Source organism: Sphaeramia orbicularis, chromosome 22 (assembly GCF_902148855.1).
Source record: "Sphaeramia orbicularis chromosome 22, fSphaOr1.1, whole genome shotgun sequence".
NCBI lineage: Eukaryota > Metazoa > Chordata > Actinopteri > Kurtiformes > Apogonidae > Sphaeramia > Sphaeramia orbicularis.
Window position 1 is genome coordinate 51,000,847 of NC_043978.1, and position 17,279 is coordinate 51,018,125.

Below are 17,279 nucleotides of genomic sequence, written 5' to 3' on the forward strand. Positions count from 1 at the left end.
CTCAGTGGAGGTGTTTAACTTTTTAAACTAGAGCTGCACAATATATCGTTTGAGCATCGTCATTGCAATGTATGTGTGTGCAATAGTCACATCGCAGGTCCTGCAATGTAGGAGGCAAATGAACTCGAAGTGTTCTCATCTAACACTGGTCTACAGTTTTTTAGAAATGATTTGCTTCAGAGATTAAATGTGCTAAATGTTACATATTTGAATAAGATTAACTGGAAAATAAATGACAAAAGTGCTGGTTTGCTGATGTGTTCAAGGTATATGATTAAGTGTTATTACACATATATATTGGTTTATGTACATTTATATAATAGTTTTATAAATCTTCCACTAAATAGAACCTGTAAAGTGAATGTATTCTAATGTGCAGACAGTGTTTTGAAGTAGATCTTGTAGCTCTGAGACAAATATTCCTTTTGAGTCAAACCCATTCTCTCGTTAATTCTTGAATTTCACATTTTGACCCAAGGCTGTATCTTGGAAAGTTCAGCCAACCAGCATTTTTGACTTGATTTTTCTTTATCAGTGACTCTCATGTGGTAAAATTTCATTACTTTTGTTCTGGAAGCATTTTCCTTGTAGACCAGTGTAATTTCAACCTGGGTACCTGACACACACTGCACATGGCGATCCACCAATCACATTCATTCTTAATCAGTTTGCCAAAGCAGACCACGCCCCTGCACATGGAGTGAGTCGCTGGTAACGACACTGAAAAATGAGCAACGAACAAGAGAAACTCACAGAAAATGTAGACTTGAAGACGTACTTAGAGTTACCTAGAATTATTTCAGCTACAAGAAGGATGTGTTCTGTGTCGACAGTGCCTTACACCTGTCGACACAACGAAAGGAAACACAACTAACAAGAAAGGTCAAGGTTACTTTATTTGTACCCGTAGGCAGATTTGTTTTGCAGTCTAGGTGATTGCTTTGGTATTACAACAGTACATACACTGAACATGTAAGACAGGTGCTTGATCACGCTTACAAACAGGACGAAAAGACAAAAAGTGCTCAGTGTTCCACCATTCATCAGTATAGCAGCATGGATAAGTTAAAGAATAAAATAAATAAATAAGAAAAGCCCTCGGAGAGCGCAGACCTCCGCCAAGACAGATCACCGCCCCCCCCCCCCCCCCCCGATCACCACCAAAATTTAATCATTTCTTCCTTGTGCCAGTATCAACATTTCCTGAAAATTTCGTGAAAATCCATCCATAACTTTTTGAGTTATCTTGCTAACAAACAAACAAACACGCACACACGCAAACACACAAAGCAAAGTGATCACAATACCCCCTGGCAGAGGTAATTAGTTAGACCATTTACGTCCGCACCACACAGCTATTATATCCTTCTGAGTAGTTTTCCATATTGCAATATATGTCACAGGGTTAGAAAAATTGCAATGTCAGTTTTTTCCAATATCGTGCAGCATTTTCGCAAACTGAAATAAATAAAAACTATAATTAAAAGAAAAAATTATAACTACCTGAAACTGTATTGTGTGCTTACAAAACTAACTAAAACATATAAAAATTATGGATAAAATTCCCTTCGTTTTCGTCTTTGTCGATGTCGGATTGATATGAAATAGATTTATTTCACTTGAACAATTGTAGCTGGTGGCATCGTGCGGAACTTGACGATCCGTCGCTTCTGGTCACTTGTCGTTTAGAGTCAGCGTCTGGTCCCCACTCTACCTGGAAACATGGAGACTAAAGCAGCAGAGTCCTGTTTGGGATTCATTTGAATACGACGGCGAGGAAGATAAAAGATATGAAAAAACTAAAACTAAGCATTTAGAAAAAACGAAAACGAATAAAAAGCAGCAAACCTGCTCTAAAAACTAATTAAAACTAACTGAATTCGAGAAAAAAACAGGGTCAAAACTAAATAAAACTAAACTATAATGAAAAATCCAAAACTATTATAACCTTGGTAGGAACTTCTTTTTTTTTAATCTTTCAACAGTTGTCTGTAAGTGGTGAGCCTGCCCTTGACATCAGAAACACAAATTCCAGTTAAAAACAGATGTCACTTATCCCATGTGAATGCATCCTATTAAACACAAACACGGGGGTTGATTTCCAAATCAGCGGTGGTCCACAGGTTATACTAATCCCTGTCCAGACCAACACAGGATGGACATTAAAACTGAGAGAACCAAACATATCACTACCGTAAATGTGATTTTTTTTTTTTTTTTTTTTTTTTTTTTACTTTTAGGGCATCTGGAACAGTTTACACAGCTATAGATGTTGCCACAGGACAAGAGGTAAGTTCCCTTTATTCATTTATATATCCGTTGCTGCAAAAGTCTCATTATAGTTCATCATTTTCTCCTTGTCACATGATTGTGTTGCAAAGTAAAAAGCAGTAATATCAGGAATATGACACATTAATTTTTAACAAATGAAATTTAAAACCCAATTTATCACTCAGTTCACATGTAGATCATAGACCATACACAAGATATTATAGTCAGTATGTGACAAAATAGATTAAAACCATAATTCATTGACAACAAATAGTTAACTTACATCTACTGTATCATTTCAGTTACTTATGAATTTTGCATCAGTTGTAAAGTCCTGGTGATACTGATAGCACTGCAAGGTTACAACTTGAATTGTGGGTTTTTCTGCATAGATTGTGGTGCTGCATTTACAGGATGTTGTGGTCCACAGGTGGCTATCAAGCAGATTAATTTGCAGAAGCAGCCGAAGAAGGAGTTAATCATCAATGAGATCTTGGTCATGAAGGAGCTGAAGAACCCAAACATTGTCAACTTCTTAGACAGGTAACGCTGACCTGACACATGCTGACCAGCAGGGGTGTCGAACTCATTTTAGTTAAGGGGCCACATTCAGCTCAATTTGATCTCAAGTGATCATTAAAATAATAACATAATGACAATATCATAACGAAAATGTTTATATCTACAAACTATCCTTAAAAAATGTGAGTAACATGAACAACCGTGAACAACTTGAACTTTCCTAAAGGTGGGGTCTGAGATGTTTTCCTGGAGCATTTTTTACTATATTGCTAAAAATCCCCTTTACATCCTGATTACAACTAATTAATTAAATGCTCTAACACAAAAATAAAAAAATTTAGTCACCTGTGGAACAGACAGGACTGAAAAAACACCACCCAATCATTTTGAGTGCCCACTCGAAATGATTGAACGGTGTTATGTCTATCAAACTCAGCTGTCATTTGCCCCTCCCCCTTCTGTTCGTACCCCTCTTCGAGCATGAATCGTGCATTCTCAGAGGCTGAAAGCGCTTGTACAGAAAACGTAGCCAGAGCTTGGCTATATTAGTTATATTAGGATGGAAAGTTCACCAGTAAACTGTTTTGTCACTAACATAAATCAGTTGGAAATATAACGTTAGTCATATAGGTTTGAACTTGGGCTGTTCTGTAAGAGCAGAGGGGTTGGAGGTATGCATGGATATGCGAGCCGGAGCCTCAGCCGGGGTCGGAGCTGAGGGTGAGGCTGTAGCCGGCGTCGGAGCCTGAGCCGGGGACAGAGCCTCAGCTGGGGTCGGGGCTGTAACCGGTGTCGAAGCCCAAGTTGGGACCGTATGGGGACGGAGCAGAGCCTCAGCTGGTGAATTGTTGCTGTGCAGTGCTCGTGAATCCTCGGGAACAAGCATTGCACGTGCCAGTACTCTGGAGGCGTGGCTTCGGGGGGATGTCTGAAGAAAGGGGTTTGGACTTTTAAACTGAATATTTTCAAAATGTAGCTTGCTTGAACCGTTTTTCTAAGATCTCGGACCCCACCTTTGAATGCAATTTTAACAATATTCTGTCTCAGTTTATCATTTACACATGTACGTTCCAACTTACAGATCACAGTGGATCTACGAAGACACAAAACATTTAATAACAGGGATAATATTGTTAAAACTGGACTTATTTTTTTATTTTTTATTTTTTTTTAACTGGACTTATTTTTCTAAAGACATTTCAGGTTGTTCATGTTTGCTCAGGTTATTCTCAGTTTGTGTGAAAGGATAATTTGTAAATGCAAACATTTTCATGTAATTTTACTTTTTTACACTAAAACAATAGAAACATTTGTTGCCATTATTTATAGGTTATTATGCTGTTATTTTATGTTTATGCATTTAGCAGACGCTTTTTTCCAAAGCGACTTACAGGGGAAAACCAATCAAATCACTCAATCAATCAAAATTTATTTATATAGTGCCAGATCACAGCAAAAAAGTTATCTCATGACACTTTATATATAGAGTTGGTCCAAACCAGACTCTAAGCCAATTTACAGAAACCCAACAGAATCCTCCAGGAGCAAACACTTGTGACTGGTGACAGTGGAAGGAAAAACTTCCCTTTAACAGCAGAAACCTGGAGCAGACCCAGACTCCTGGAGGATGGCCGTCTGCCTTGACCAGTTGGGGTTAAAGAGAGAGAGTAAAGAGAGAGAAAAAGAGAGAGCGATAGAGATGGAGACTGGGGGAGAGGGGGAGAAGGGGGGGGTAGGGGGAGACACATGGAGGCAGTTGAGGATAAGTGATAAGTTGAGGATAATTTTACTGTTCAAACCCACTTTAGATCAAATTGAGCTGTGTGTGGTTCCTGAACTAAAATGAGTTTGACATCCCATGACTGTTGAATTTTTGCGTTTCACAAATTCCTCCCACAGGCCAGTTTTGGTCCACAGGCCATATGTTTAACACCCCTGCTGTACAGGCAAACATTCGGTCAGTATTCAGAGAAACATGTGTGAGCTCATTGTGTGTGTTTTTTAGTTTCCTTGTGGGAGATGAGCTCTTTGTGGTGATGGAGTACCTGGCTGGTGGATCTCTAACTGATGTCGTGACAGAGACGTGCATGGATGAGGCTCAGATTGCAGCCGTCTGCAGAGAGGTCCATTTTCTTCCGATCCTACTCAGTCGTCTATCTCTTGCATTCATTCCTGAATCTATGTAGTTAAATAAAACTGGAGTTATAGTCATGTTCTGTGTACAGTACCTGACCTTTGGGAATGTTGATCTTCTTCCTTCTAGGTCCTCCAAGCTCTAGAGTTTCTTCATGCCAACCAAGTCATCCACAGAGACATCAAGAGTGACAATGTACTACTGGGGATGGACGGCTCAGTCAAACTCAGTGAGGAAACACACACTCACAGCTGCACAGATCCATAGTTACACTCATTTACATACCGTTAGCCTCATAGCATAATTGTCTAAGTCATACGCTACATGGACAAAAGTATTGGGACACGTTGAATTCAGGTGTTTCTTTTCTACAAAGGTCTGGGATATAAAACAGTAATGACAAATGTCATAATATAGTTTTGTGTTGTAATAAATATCATTACATTGCATTGATTAGTTTTGTTTAAATGTATTATCTTTGCTTCCAAAATGCCTCAGAGATGGTTTTTACTTAATTTCTCTCAACATTGATTTTATCAATTACTATGGTTTTAAAATGCTCTACCTCTAAATTTCTAAAATATTTTTTGTATTCTGACTGTAAATAATAATGTTCTATCACAACTAAGCATATACTTTCTTCACATAAACATATTTCACTAAACTTTGAGGAAATATTGATGTTTTTAAACTATATGGACAAAAATGTTGGGACACATCATGGCTATAGCTCATAAGATGTCCTGTTCATGCTGATTTTAGATATATACTTTAATATTAATAGTCAATATGACATTTATCCCAGTATAAATCTATATTATGGCATTTGTCATTATTGTTTCGTATCCCAGACCCCTGTTAGAAAAGAAACACCTGAATTCAACGTGTCCAAATATTTCTGTCCATATAGTCTATGACTTAGGCCAGTGTTTTTCAACCTTGGGGTCGGGACCCCGCATGGGGTCACCTGGAATTCAAATGGGGTCACCTGAAATTTCTTGTAATTGATAAAAAAAAAACTTACTAATGAAAAATATATGTTGAGTTGACTGAAACAATCACAATACATAAAAGACATGACAAACTGTGAAGCTGAAACTGAAGCACTGTGGTTCTGTTTATCTGTCAAATGTTCATTAAGGTCAGTTTCAGATGCTGCAGCTCTTTCATAATTCATAGTTTGAGTTCTTATTTGTTCAGTATTAATTGTCAGCCTTGTAAATCCAAACTGGACTGACTGTACATATCCTGACCAAGGAAAATAAAATTCTCATTTTGTGCAGTAATCTACACCTGGCTTTTCTACCTCCGTCCAGAATAATATACATTATGTAGACTAAATGTTGTCTAAAATTAATGTTTATCTGCTACATAGTATAGCAAACTAAAAACAAATTAATTTTAGAAAAAAAAAAAAAAAAAAAGTCTTGTCTTGAATGTTTGGACTCACCAGAAAGTTGTGATGTTAAAATGGAGTTACGAGACAAAAAAGGTTGGGAACCATTGACTTGGTCAGTTATGCAATGAGGTTAACGATATGTGATTGAATAACACACTGTTTATTAGCTGCATTTGTTGTTTGTTTCTTATCTTTGATCATTAACATAAGTATTTGTTCCTCTCTTTACAGCTGACTTCGGATTCTGTGCTCAGATTACTCCTGAGCAGAGCAAACGTAGCACCATGGTGGGGACTCCGTACTGGATGGCTCCAGAGGTGGTGACCAGGAAAGCCTACGGACCCAAAGTGGACATTTGGTCTCTGGGGATCATGGCCATAGAGATGGTGGAGGGAGAGCCTCCATATCTCAACGAGAACCCCCTCAGGGTGAGTGTTGACTGCAAAGAAAAATAAAAAGCCAGAGATTTTGGACATGATCACAGACTAAATGCCAAAGCAAGCCTCTTGTTTTTTTCTTTTGATGTTTGCATTTGGTACAGTTCATTTTGTTCATGAGTAAACAGAATGTGTAACTACTTGTAATTTTTGTATTTCTGAACTGTTCTTGAAGTTTTTTTCAAACTGTAAATGAACCAAAACACAGTTCAGTTTAATCTGGCCGACATCACATGAATGGCTCAGATCTTAGGTCAGCTTGATTTTTGATCCACATCTTGATCTGAGAGAGGTTTCACATGTGCACATTTTGTTTGAATCCGACTGAAAAGTCTTGAAGTCCAGATCAAATGAGGCATGGATGAAATTGTCATGAAATGTAAGTTCTGATTGTGGTTTGTTTTATGTTGTGCTAGTATGTCCCTCAAACAGTACAAAACCACCTAAAGACAGCCAATACAAATCCCATCATTGCAAAACTTTTCTGTGATAAATTTCCTGTTGACTGACAACTTCGTTTAGACAATGCAAGAAACATTTGATTTAGACTGGTCAAAATAACCATAATGATGATATCTAAGAAACGTCCCCAGTTTAGTTTTATACATTTGATTAGTTGTATGATAATAATAACATAAAGGTCAGATGGCATGCTTGTAGATGGCACTAGGTTGTATTTACTCAGTATAACAGTGAGCAGGTTGTATTAAGCTGTTTCTCTTCTTATTGTGCTGTTGTGTTGGTCTTAGGCGTTGTATTTAATCGCCACCAACGGAACCCCTGAGCTGCAGAGTCCAGAGAAGCTGTCTCCGGTCTTCAGAAATTTCCTGTCCCGCTGTCTGGAGATGGACGTGGAGAAACGAGGATCAGGCAGAGAACTGCTGCAGGTAGAACAGGCCTACAGTTTATATTTACCGTATATTACCTCAAACTACTAATGCCTTGAACAACAACTGAAGGGCTGCAAATGAGGATGACATAGTAGATCACAGGTGTCAAACATGCGGCCCGGGGGCCAAATCCGGCCCGCCAAAGGCTCCAGTCCGGCCCTTGGGATGAATTTGTGAAATGCAAAAATTACACTAAGATATTAACAATCCTTTAAGTTCAGGTTCCACATTCAGACCAATTCAATCTCAAGTGGGCAGGACCAGAAAATACTATCATAAAAACATATAAATAATGACAACTCCAAACTTTTCTCCTTGTAAATGTAAATATTTTCATGTATTTACACTAAAACAAAGTATAATTTTGCAAAGAATGTGAATAACCTGATATGTTTTAAGAAAAGTAAGTACAATTTTAATAATATACTCCCTGTTATTCAATGTTTTTGTGTGTTTGTAGATCCACTGTGATCTGTAAGCTATAATGTACATGTATGTATATATATATATATATATATATATATATATGTGTGTGTGTGTATAAAGTGTCATGAGATAACTTTTTTGTTGCGATCTGGCGCTATATAAATAAAATTTGATTGATTGAGTGATTTGATTGGTTTTCCCCTGTAAGTCGCTTTGGAAAAAAGCATCTGCAAAATGCATAAACACAAACATAAACATAAACATGTGTAAATGATAAACTGAGGCAGAATATTGTTAATATTACACTTAATTTTTTCAGTTTGTTCATGTTATTCACATCTTTTGAATAGTTTGCAGATGTAAACCTTTTCATAATGTAAATTTACTTTTTTTGCTCTAAAACATAGAGAAAAATTTGGAGTTGACATTATTTATATATTATTATGTTATTATTTTACTGGTTCGGCCCACTGCAGATCTAATTTAGCTAAATGTGGCCCCTGAACTAAAATGAGTCTGACACCCCTATAGTAGATATTTAATCTGGACAAGAGACTGAGCTCTAAATATATTTGTGTAAATCTGACCTTTATTCTTTTACTCCCCTTTCTGATCCTTTTTGACTTATTTTATAAATGAGAAAAATATATATGCTTTGGAATGAAACGACTTATGGATATAAAAATACTTCAAGAATATCAACCAGATTTTATCGCAAATGTTCTCAAATTATTTATTTTGTCTCACCAATGATCTAAATATATAAAACGTATTAGTACATGAGACAAAAAAGCTGAATGTGTGGCATATAATAGACATTTAAAGTCATTTTCTTTTCTACTCAGTATTTGTAGATATTTATAAAAGCTTAAGATGACAAGGTTTATTATTTCTCACATGTGGACTTGTTTGTCCGTGTTTTGTCTATAGCATCCATTCCTGAAGCTGGCCAAGCCGTTGTCCAGTCTCACCCCCCTCATCCTGGCAGCCAAGGAAGCCATGAGGAGCAACCGCTAATTCCAGTCCTTAAAGACTCTTTTACCGTCTGCGTATGATGATCATCAGCAACACGCTGAGAGTTTGTGCCCTTTGAAAATGCCTCTTTCCTTTGCCCAGTGTTTTTGTACTGATGCAAGATTTCTTTTACCTCTGTGCCTTGTTTTTAAAGCCTTAAGGTGCTCTTTTATCTTTTTGCAGCCACTGGATACTATGTAATCTGAATTATGGGATCGTTTCAGGACTCTCTGCACGCTAAAAACCAAATTCACAAATTCATACACATTCTGATGTTATCACTTGAAATCCTTGAATTTTTTAAACTTAGGCCACGTCCACACTAAAGCGGTTTTGTTTGAAACGTATGACTTTCCTTTGCATGTGTCCACACTACTCTAGTGTTTTTAAGACTTTCTGAAAAGCTGCTGATTGTGTTTCAGTTTGGATTCACTGGGCCTTTTATGCAGTGTAGACAAACACAGAAACTGTGGAAAATGATGATGTTGACACCCTTGTTTGTTGATCGATTGGGTCTTATAAGTACTTTTGTATCCTTCCCTGATTTGTCGAGCCTTTTCATGTGACACTTCCCAGAAGAAAACAACACATCACCAAAACCAGCTCAACATGGACACTGAATAACAGCTGTTTCTGTTCCTGTTGTCTCTGCAGCTGTTGAATTCTGCATTTTTTCCATGATACTACTGACTACATTCACAGCAGACGAGATGTTATTTGAGCAGTTTCTGACAATTGGCATGTCCACTGGTGTTATTAGCCCCTGTGTGCATGATGGGTGTGTAAAGGTTGTTAGAACGTTCAGAGATTATTTCTGAAATTTCACTAAAATCCTGTGGACAGGTATCATTTTCGTTTTAAAACACAGTTCTAATATGAACACATATTAGAGTGGAAGTAGCTGAATGTCCATAGTCTTGTTCTCAAAGCCAGTGAGATCAAAATTTTCCTAAAGGGCTGAGGAATTCCACTGTTTAAATTATTTGGACCATTAACGACCATTTGTGCAAGGTAGTAGCTAGGTTCTTGGCGCCTTAGAATGTTTGTGAATAGGGAAACGTGTGGGTATTTGAGTTTCACAGCACCAGCAGGATATTCGATATGAAAACTGAGATCTCTGAAAACTGGGGGGAAATCTGTTCAGTGCAGCTGGAGGAACTGAACAGCTGCAAGAAGATTTTAAAGGGAAAATTCAGTCAATAGTGTAACAGTACAAAAAGGATAGATTTAGAAGTCAAAGATGTTATAAGCAGTGGGTGGAGGCTGCCAATACTCCCTCACTCCTCTTTTGGTCGTGCATTACTTGGTGCCACAGGTTAGGAGGTGTCCCTGACTGGGTTCTGTAGCTAATCAGTCAGTCCCTATTAATTGTAACCTGCATTACATTTATATTACATCACCTCTGCAAACTGGCTCTTGGTGTGTAAAGAGACTGGAACATTTGCAGGTAATCACCATACGAATGTAAAATCTACAGATGTGCATTAATTTAGCACGAGAACACTTAAAGGTCTGATGAGAAAGACTTGGCAGGATCAATTTGCATAAACAGAATATAATAGTCACAACAAAGTATTCATTAGTGTATAGTGTATAATCACGCTAAAATGACAATCATCTATTTTTTATGACCTTAGAATGAGCTGTAGTGAATGAGTCTACTGTATTTCAACTCCACGTTTTTTACAGCAGCACCAAAGATTTGACACTCACCGGCCACTTTATTAAGTACACCAGGCGGTGGTCAGTGAGTGCGTATGCTGCTGTTGTAGCCCAGGTGCTTCAGACTCGATCTCTTGTGCGTTCAGGGATGCTTTTCTTCATACCTTGGTTGTGATTATTTGAGTTACTGTTGCCTTGCTATCACCTCAGACCAGTTAGTCCCTTCTCCGACTTCTAGCATCAACTAGGAATTTTCAAGCAGATGTCTACCACTCACTGGATTTATTTCTCCAGATTCAAGATTTAGACCATTCTCTGTAAACCTCAGAGATAATCGTGCGTGAAAAACCCAATTAGCAGTTTATGAGCTATTCAAGTCACTCAAATCACCTTTCTTCCCCATTCTAATGCTGGGTTTCATCTTCAGGAGCTCTTCTTGACCATGTCTTTATGCAGTCAGTTGCTGCCTATGTGATTTGCCTATTAGAGCTGGTAATTGAGAGTATTATTAGAGTTGGTGGTAATTGTGGCATTTGTAATGTGCAAAATAGGTGTACCTAATAATGTGGCCAGTGAGTGTGTATTATTTTGGACTAAAAGCACCAGGATTTCTTATTTTTCCATCCATTTAAAATGTTTTTGTCTGTCCACTTTGCAAACTAAAAACTTTGAAACTAAATTTTGAGTTCAGTGTGTAGCTACACCTCTGCAATGTTGGGCTTTCACCTCTTTACTTCTCTGCTTACCTGGAATGGACTTCATGTTTTGTTTTGTTTTTTTGTTTTTTTTTCTGGGTTGCATTCAATGTGAAGGTGGAGTAATATCTAAGGGTGGAACATACTTAATGTCTCTTAGGGTGAAGGGTTAAAATCTGCAACTTCACCACTAGATGTCACTAAATACCACACATTGAACCTTTAAAATGAACTGTACAGTACAGTGGTGAACATCTCCCAGTGTGTGTGTGTGTGTGTGTGTGTGTGTGTGTGTGTTTATACATGAAACTTTAATTTATTCAATCCAGTCATCCAGCTTTTTAACCTTCTGGTGGCAGTGCTGTGTGTTACCAGGTACCAAAACACATTCTCACCAACCACAGTCTCTCTTACAAACTATACAAGTCCAACTCAGTATTTATGTTGACAGATGCTTAAAAAATTGCCTTAAAACCTTGTTTGCCAAAAAGCGTGTTCTGTTTTCTCCTCCTTCCTGCCTTACTGTCAGTGTGTCGGTGTGAGTACACAAATACTGTACGAAATTGCCTGTATGTGTCAAACTGGATCAACATCCTATGTATATTATGTATCGGTGATGTCCTGTATTTTTAAACAGCTTTTTGAAGAGTCTGTATATCATTGTTTTATATTTGTAACTAACACAACAGTTGACAGTTGATGTCTAATTTTTTTTCCCAACATATTTCTGATGTCCAATCATCATCTCTCTTAAACTGTGCAATTGTTGACACCAAGCCATGAATTGTGTTGAAAAGCCAAAGATTCTCATGCAAGGGAGTATGTAGAAATGAAACCCAGTTTTTAACCTGCCTTGGCATAGGATGCTTGCCTAAAATATGAACTTACCTCATTTGTTAGGAACTTTAGACAGTCTGGAATGAGTTTGCATTTAGCAGAATGATACAAATAAGTACGTATAAGAATAAGGAATTCAACAAAACTGAGTATTTGAAATACTTTTGACAAGCTGGAATATATTATTGTGAGGCTTTCTGATCACACATTCCTGAGATACTGAAAATGGGTTTGTTCATTAATGGAAATAAATAACTTTAAACATCATACAGTGTGGATTTGGACTTTGTAAATGATTATCATAGGTGTCTTAAAGTGGACCTGTACTGGTCATATTTACGACATTAATTGTGCTTTGTGTATTACGTACAAGCAAGAGAAGCGCAAATTTGGTAAAAACTTACCATAAATGCACTACACTGGACCTTTTATTATTTGAATTATGGGCAGGGGGCAGAACCTATTGGGAGCAGCTGTTGCTGGATGTAAGTGACGTACCCTTGTTGATTCCAGTTGATGGAGTGTGAGTAAACAAGCAGCAGTCAGTGAGAGAGATTGAGTGGAAAGCACGTGTTCATGCTTCTTTTTTTTAATGCAGCTGTAAGCTTTGCACTCCTCCCTCATGGCAGAAGGCTCACAGGTATGGTTACATGTATGGTTACAATTAGCAAGTCAAGTGCAGCGATTCATTTATTCTTCCTTCTCACCCCGCCTTAATCTCAAAACAGAAGACTACTGTACATATCCAACATACTTTGATTTAAAATTCAATTTTGAACTTAACCCATGAGGACCCAGTGTTACTTTATTAGCAGTTCTCAAATGAATTTTTCTCTGTTTAACCTTTTCGTAAGTGATTTAAACCCAATTTATTGTAACATCCTCTGTATTTAGCAGTTTTTACTGTAAATCTTTTATTTCCCTACATTTAATTTTCTACATTAAATATAGCTATTCATGAAAACTCGGGGTAAATTCAAAGGTCATTATAATCAAAACAGAGAAAATTGAGGAAAAAGTTAATTTTTCAGAAAATATATGAATAACTGAATGTAAAAACAAGTGTGTCCATCCTCTGTCACTGATCCAGCTCCATGAGTTTTACTGGTGAATCAATGTTGTAGAAGATAACGGTCTTTCCATGTTCACTACAGAGCCTCTGAATGCCCAAATGAGTCATATCTGATGACCATGAACAGATGACAAACTGTATTTTACACCAATAATTTACATGGATTGATAGGATCATTGGATCAACAGGTATTAAACAGTTTAGATCAGTATATGCTTTTGGTCACCAGTGGATATTTGGGTTTTTATGGGTTAAATGAAATATGTGTCACATATGTATGTGTAAAGAATGCTGATTCGAGATAGGAAACATAACCTGTTAACAGTTGCCAATCAAACGGTGAATAAGATACTTTTATGGGTTCATATATTTGTAGATCTGACTCTGAAAGAGTCAGTGCCTCACCGGCCATGAACCTCACTGCACATCACTGCCTTTAAGTTGAACCTGTTCCAATATGAACTACTGAGATGTAACTCTGGTGTCATTGTTTGACACTAGAGGGCAGTATGGATCCTTTTGTGGCAGAGGCACAAAACTCTTGATCAGTAGCTTTAAGATAAACAAGTTATGAAAGTAAAAAAGTGCTGAAAAAAGAAGAAAAAAGAAAAAGAAAAACAGTAACTGGAAGACACCTGCCTCTGAATTTTTCATGACAGTGCTTCTTGCAACAACAGAACTGTCCACAACTGTGCAACTGATTCTGTGATTTTCAACAAATCATGGAAGAAAACTGGACATGAACTGTGTCTAAGATCACTGATCATTTGCAGGTGCAACATCCAGGTTCTTTTGTAGGAAAAGAGGCTGGTCCAAATGCTCTGGTGTAAGACTGCTTCGCTGAGCTGTCACTATATCCCCAGCAGTGGAGAATACTCTGTCAGCTCCAACACTAGTACCAAGGATACACAAGTAATGTTTAGCCTATCTGGCCAAGAGAGGGAAATCTGCCTCATGGGTCCTCCACCAGCAGAGGGGGTTCTCTGACAGAGACAGTGGAGGAGCTTCCAAATATTACTACAGCTCCTCCTCAACTGTAGTGCTGGCAGATTTATGGACAACACTGACCTCAGTAAATATAGATAAATAGATAGATAGATAGATAGATAGATAGATAGATAGATAGATAGATAGATAGATAGATAGATAGATAGATAGATAGATAGATAGATAGATAGATAGATAGATAGATAGATAGATAGATAGATAGATAGATAGATAGGCTTTATTACAGACTCATGGTCCACATTAAAAAGCAAACAGATAAATACAAACACAATAAAAAACACTAAAAAAACATTACAAAAAAACCCTCTATACTTTCCAGAGGCAGTCATAACAGTGTTTCCAGAACAGATGCGTAACGTACAGCACTATATGCAAGATTTGTCAGCAATAAAATTACAGTATTTTCCGAGTGATTCAGGCGACACGTAAATGTGAACATCAGATTTCTCAGCACAGCACGCAATGAATTTACATGATTAGACATAAACAATTCACTGGTGCTGGTTCATCTGGGCTTTTTCAATAATAGTCTTAGAGCATCATTGTATGCCATTGTCAGTCTGTGGAAGCTGGCCTTTTAGAGAGAGAGAGAGAGAGAGAGAGAGAGAGAGAGAGAGAGAGAGAGAGAGAGAGAGAGAGAGAGAGAGAGAAGAGAGAGAGAGAGTAGATAAAAGTGATAAAGTGACAACATTAGTAATATTCTTAACAACAATATATATCATATATGGAGCAACAGACCTTTGCTCTTCCTCAGCCTAATATTGTCCTCCTTGTCCTATCTCCTTCCCCCCCCCCCCCCCGAGTGAAGAGTTGTACAGTAATAATGCACAGTAATAATAATGTACATATAATGGCCTTTCCTTATGTACTTTTTTCTCTTTTATCTCATCCTTGCTTTTACCTGTTGCTCTTATCAGTTATTCTAGACCTCTTTGTCATCTTCATATGGACTGGTGTGCCTTCTTGACCAGGTTATCTTCCAAAAACATTACTTAACAACTTCCATGTTAAGTAAAGATTAACGAAAAGTTAAACATACACCACTGACAGGAGTGTTTCTGCTGTGTCGTCATGTATACTTTTCTAAATGTGCTGATGACACTAGTTTTACTTCTGTAAGTTGTTCCAAGCTGAATAGCCTACTGAATGTTAAAAAGGCACCAGTATTACTTGTCAGAATAAACTGCCACTACTTCCACAAACTTCTCAGATCACTGGTTATTTTCTGGTGACAGATGACCAGGTTTGAACATCACTGGCTTATTCCAAGATGACGTTACCAGAATTCATCAAGCTCAAATTGTGAATGAGTGGTTCAGGGAGCATGTTGTTGTTGTTGTTGTTGTTGTTGTTGTTTGTTTTTATTATTGTGTCTTGCATAAAAAACATGCCCAGCCCTTACATGGGCTTATAAGACACCAAAAATACAAACCAAAAATCAAACACCAGACAATAGGCACAATAGATATGAACAAAACAAAATACTGACCTATTTAAACAAACACATCTGCTGCTTTTTCCAAGCTTTACAAACAAATAATGCTAATTTATACACATTAGAACTAAACAACCATTTCATCTTGTCATCATCAGTGCTCCAGAACAAATCAGGATTTTGGATACACATGTCATCAAACAAAGGGGCTCTCAGTTCATCATATAGAGGGCAATACAAAAGAAAATGTGGTTCATTTTCCACTTCCCCCAAATCACACAGTCCACAAAGTCTGTTTTCTTCTGGGGTTTGGGTCAATCTCCCAGTTTCTAAGGCCAAGGGAAGGATTCCTGTTCGCAACTGAGCAATTAGGGACCTTTGGTTCCTGGTCAAATTTGCGCTGACATAAAATTGTTTTAGATGTGTTTTTTAGTTGAATGTATGTCCGCAGCTTCGATTTAGTCAAGATCCCACTCATCCATTTTTCTTCTAAAGCAGACATTAGGTTAGCTCTGATCTTATTAATACTACATGAAAGGTTGTTGTGAAATACATATTGAAGTTGTGCTTCTGCAAAGACAGATCTGACCTCTGCCGCCCAAGGGAACCTTGTCTTACTCCAGCCAAATACATGAGATGTCATTTTCACACATGGATTGGCCACCACAGAGTCCAGGCCTGAACCACATCGAGAAAGTTTGGGATGTGCTGAGGAAGACTTTACACCCAGATGTCCCAGATGTTGACTGTGTTAAAAGTGTAAAGCTCTTAACAGAGCATCCTGCAGGTTCATGTATAAACTTACTATGAAGATATCTAAAAGGATCACAGCATATAAATACAGTACGATTATACATATTACTTACAGTATCTAGAACAGGGGTGTCAAACTCATTTTAGTTCAGGGGCTACATCCAGCCTAATTTGATATAAATTGGCCCGGACCAGTAAAGTAATATAAACAATAGGATAAGAACTTTTGAGTGAAAAAAAGTAAATTCCGTAAAATAAAAAATACACTTAAATATGCTTAAATATCCTACAATAGACGCAAAAATACACTTAAATATGCTCAAAAATCCTACAATACACACAAAAATACACTTAAATATGCTCAAAAATCCTACAATACACACAAAAATACACTTAAATATGCTCAAAAATCCTACAATACACACAAAAATACACTTAAATATGCTCAAAAATCCTACAATACACACAAAAATACACTTAAATATGCCTAAATATCCTACAACACACACAAAAATACACTTAAAATTCCATAATTAAAATGTTTGCATCTACAAATTGTACTTGAACATAACATGAACAAATATGAACAACCTGAAAATTCTTTAGTAAAATAAGTGCAATGTTAACAATATTATGCCTTAGTTTATCACTTACACATCACAACTTAGAGATCACAGTGGATCTACAAATACACCAAACATTAAATAACAGGGAGAATATTATT

At 37.3% G+C, this 17,279-nt stretch overlaps 1 protein-coding gene across 3 annotated transcripts in view; it reads left to right on the forward strand.

The window, feature by feature from the left end:
- Positions 1-12,554, forward strand: part of LOC115414390 (serine/threonine-protein kinase PAK 2-like) — a 33,698-nt gene extending 21,144 nt beyond the window's left edge. For all 3 annotated transcript variants that reach the window (XM_030127717.1, XM_030127718.1, XM_030127719.1), the window contains exons 9-15: positions 2,241-2,289; positions 2,702-2,814; positions 4,799-4,916; positions 5,057-5,156; positions 6,558-6,754; positions 7,513-7,650; positions 9,010-12,554. In XM_030127717.1, coding sequence (XP_029983577.1) covers positions 2,241-2,289; positions 2,702-2,814; positions 4,799-4,916; positions 5,057-5,156; positions 6,558-6,754; positions 7,513-7,650; positions 9,010-9,096 — 802 coding nt within the window. In that variant the 3' untranslated portion in view covers positions 9,097-12,554. The remainder of the gene's footprint in view (positions 1-2,240; positions 2,290-2,701; positions 2,815-4,798; positions 4,917-5,056; positions 5,157-6,557; positions 6,755-7,512; positions 7,651-9,009) is intronic.
- Positions 12,555-17,279: the final 4,725 nt, after the last annotated feature.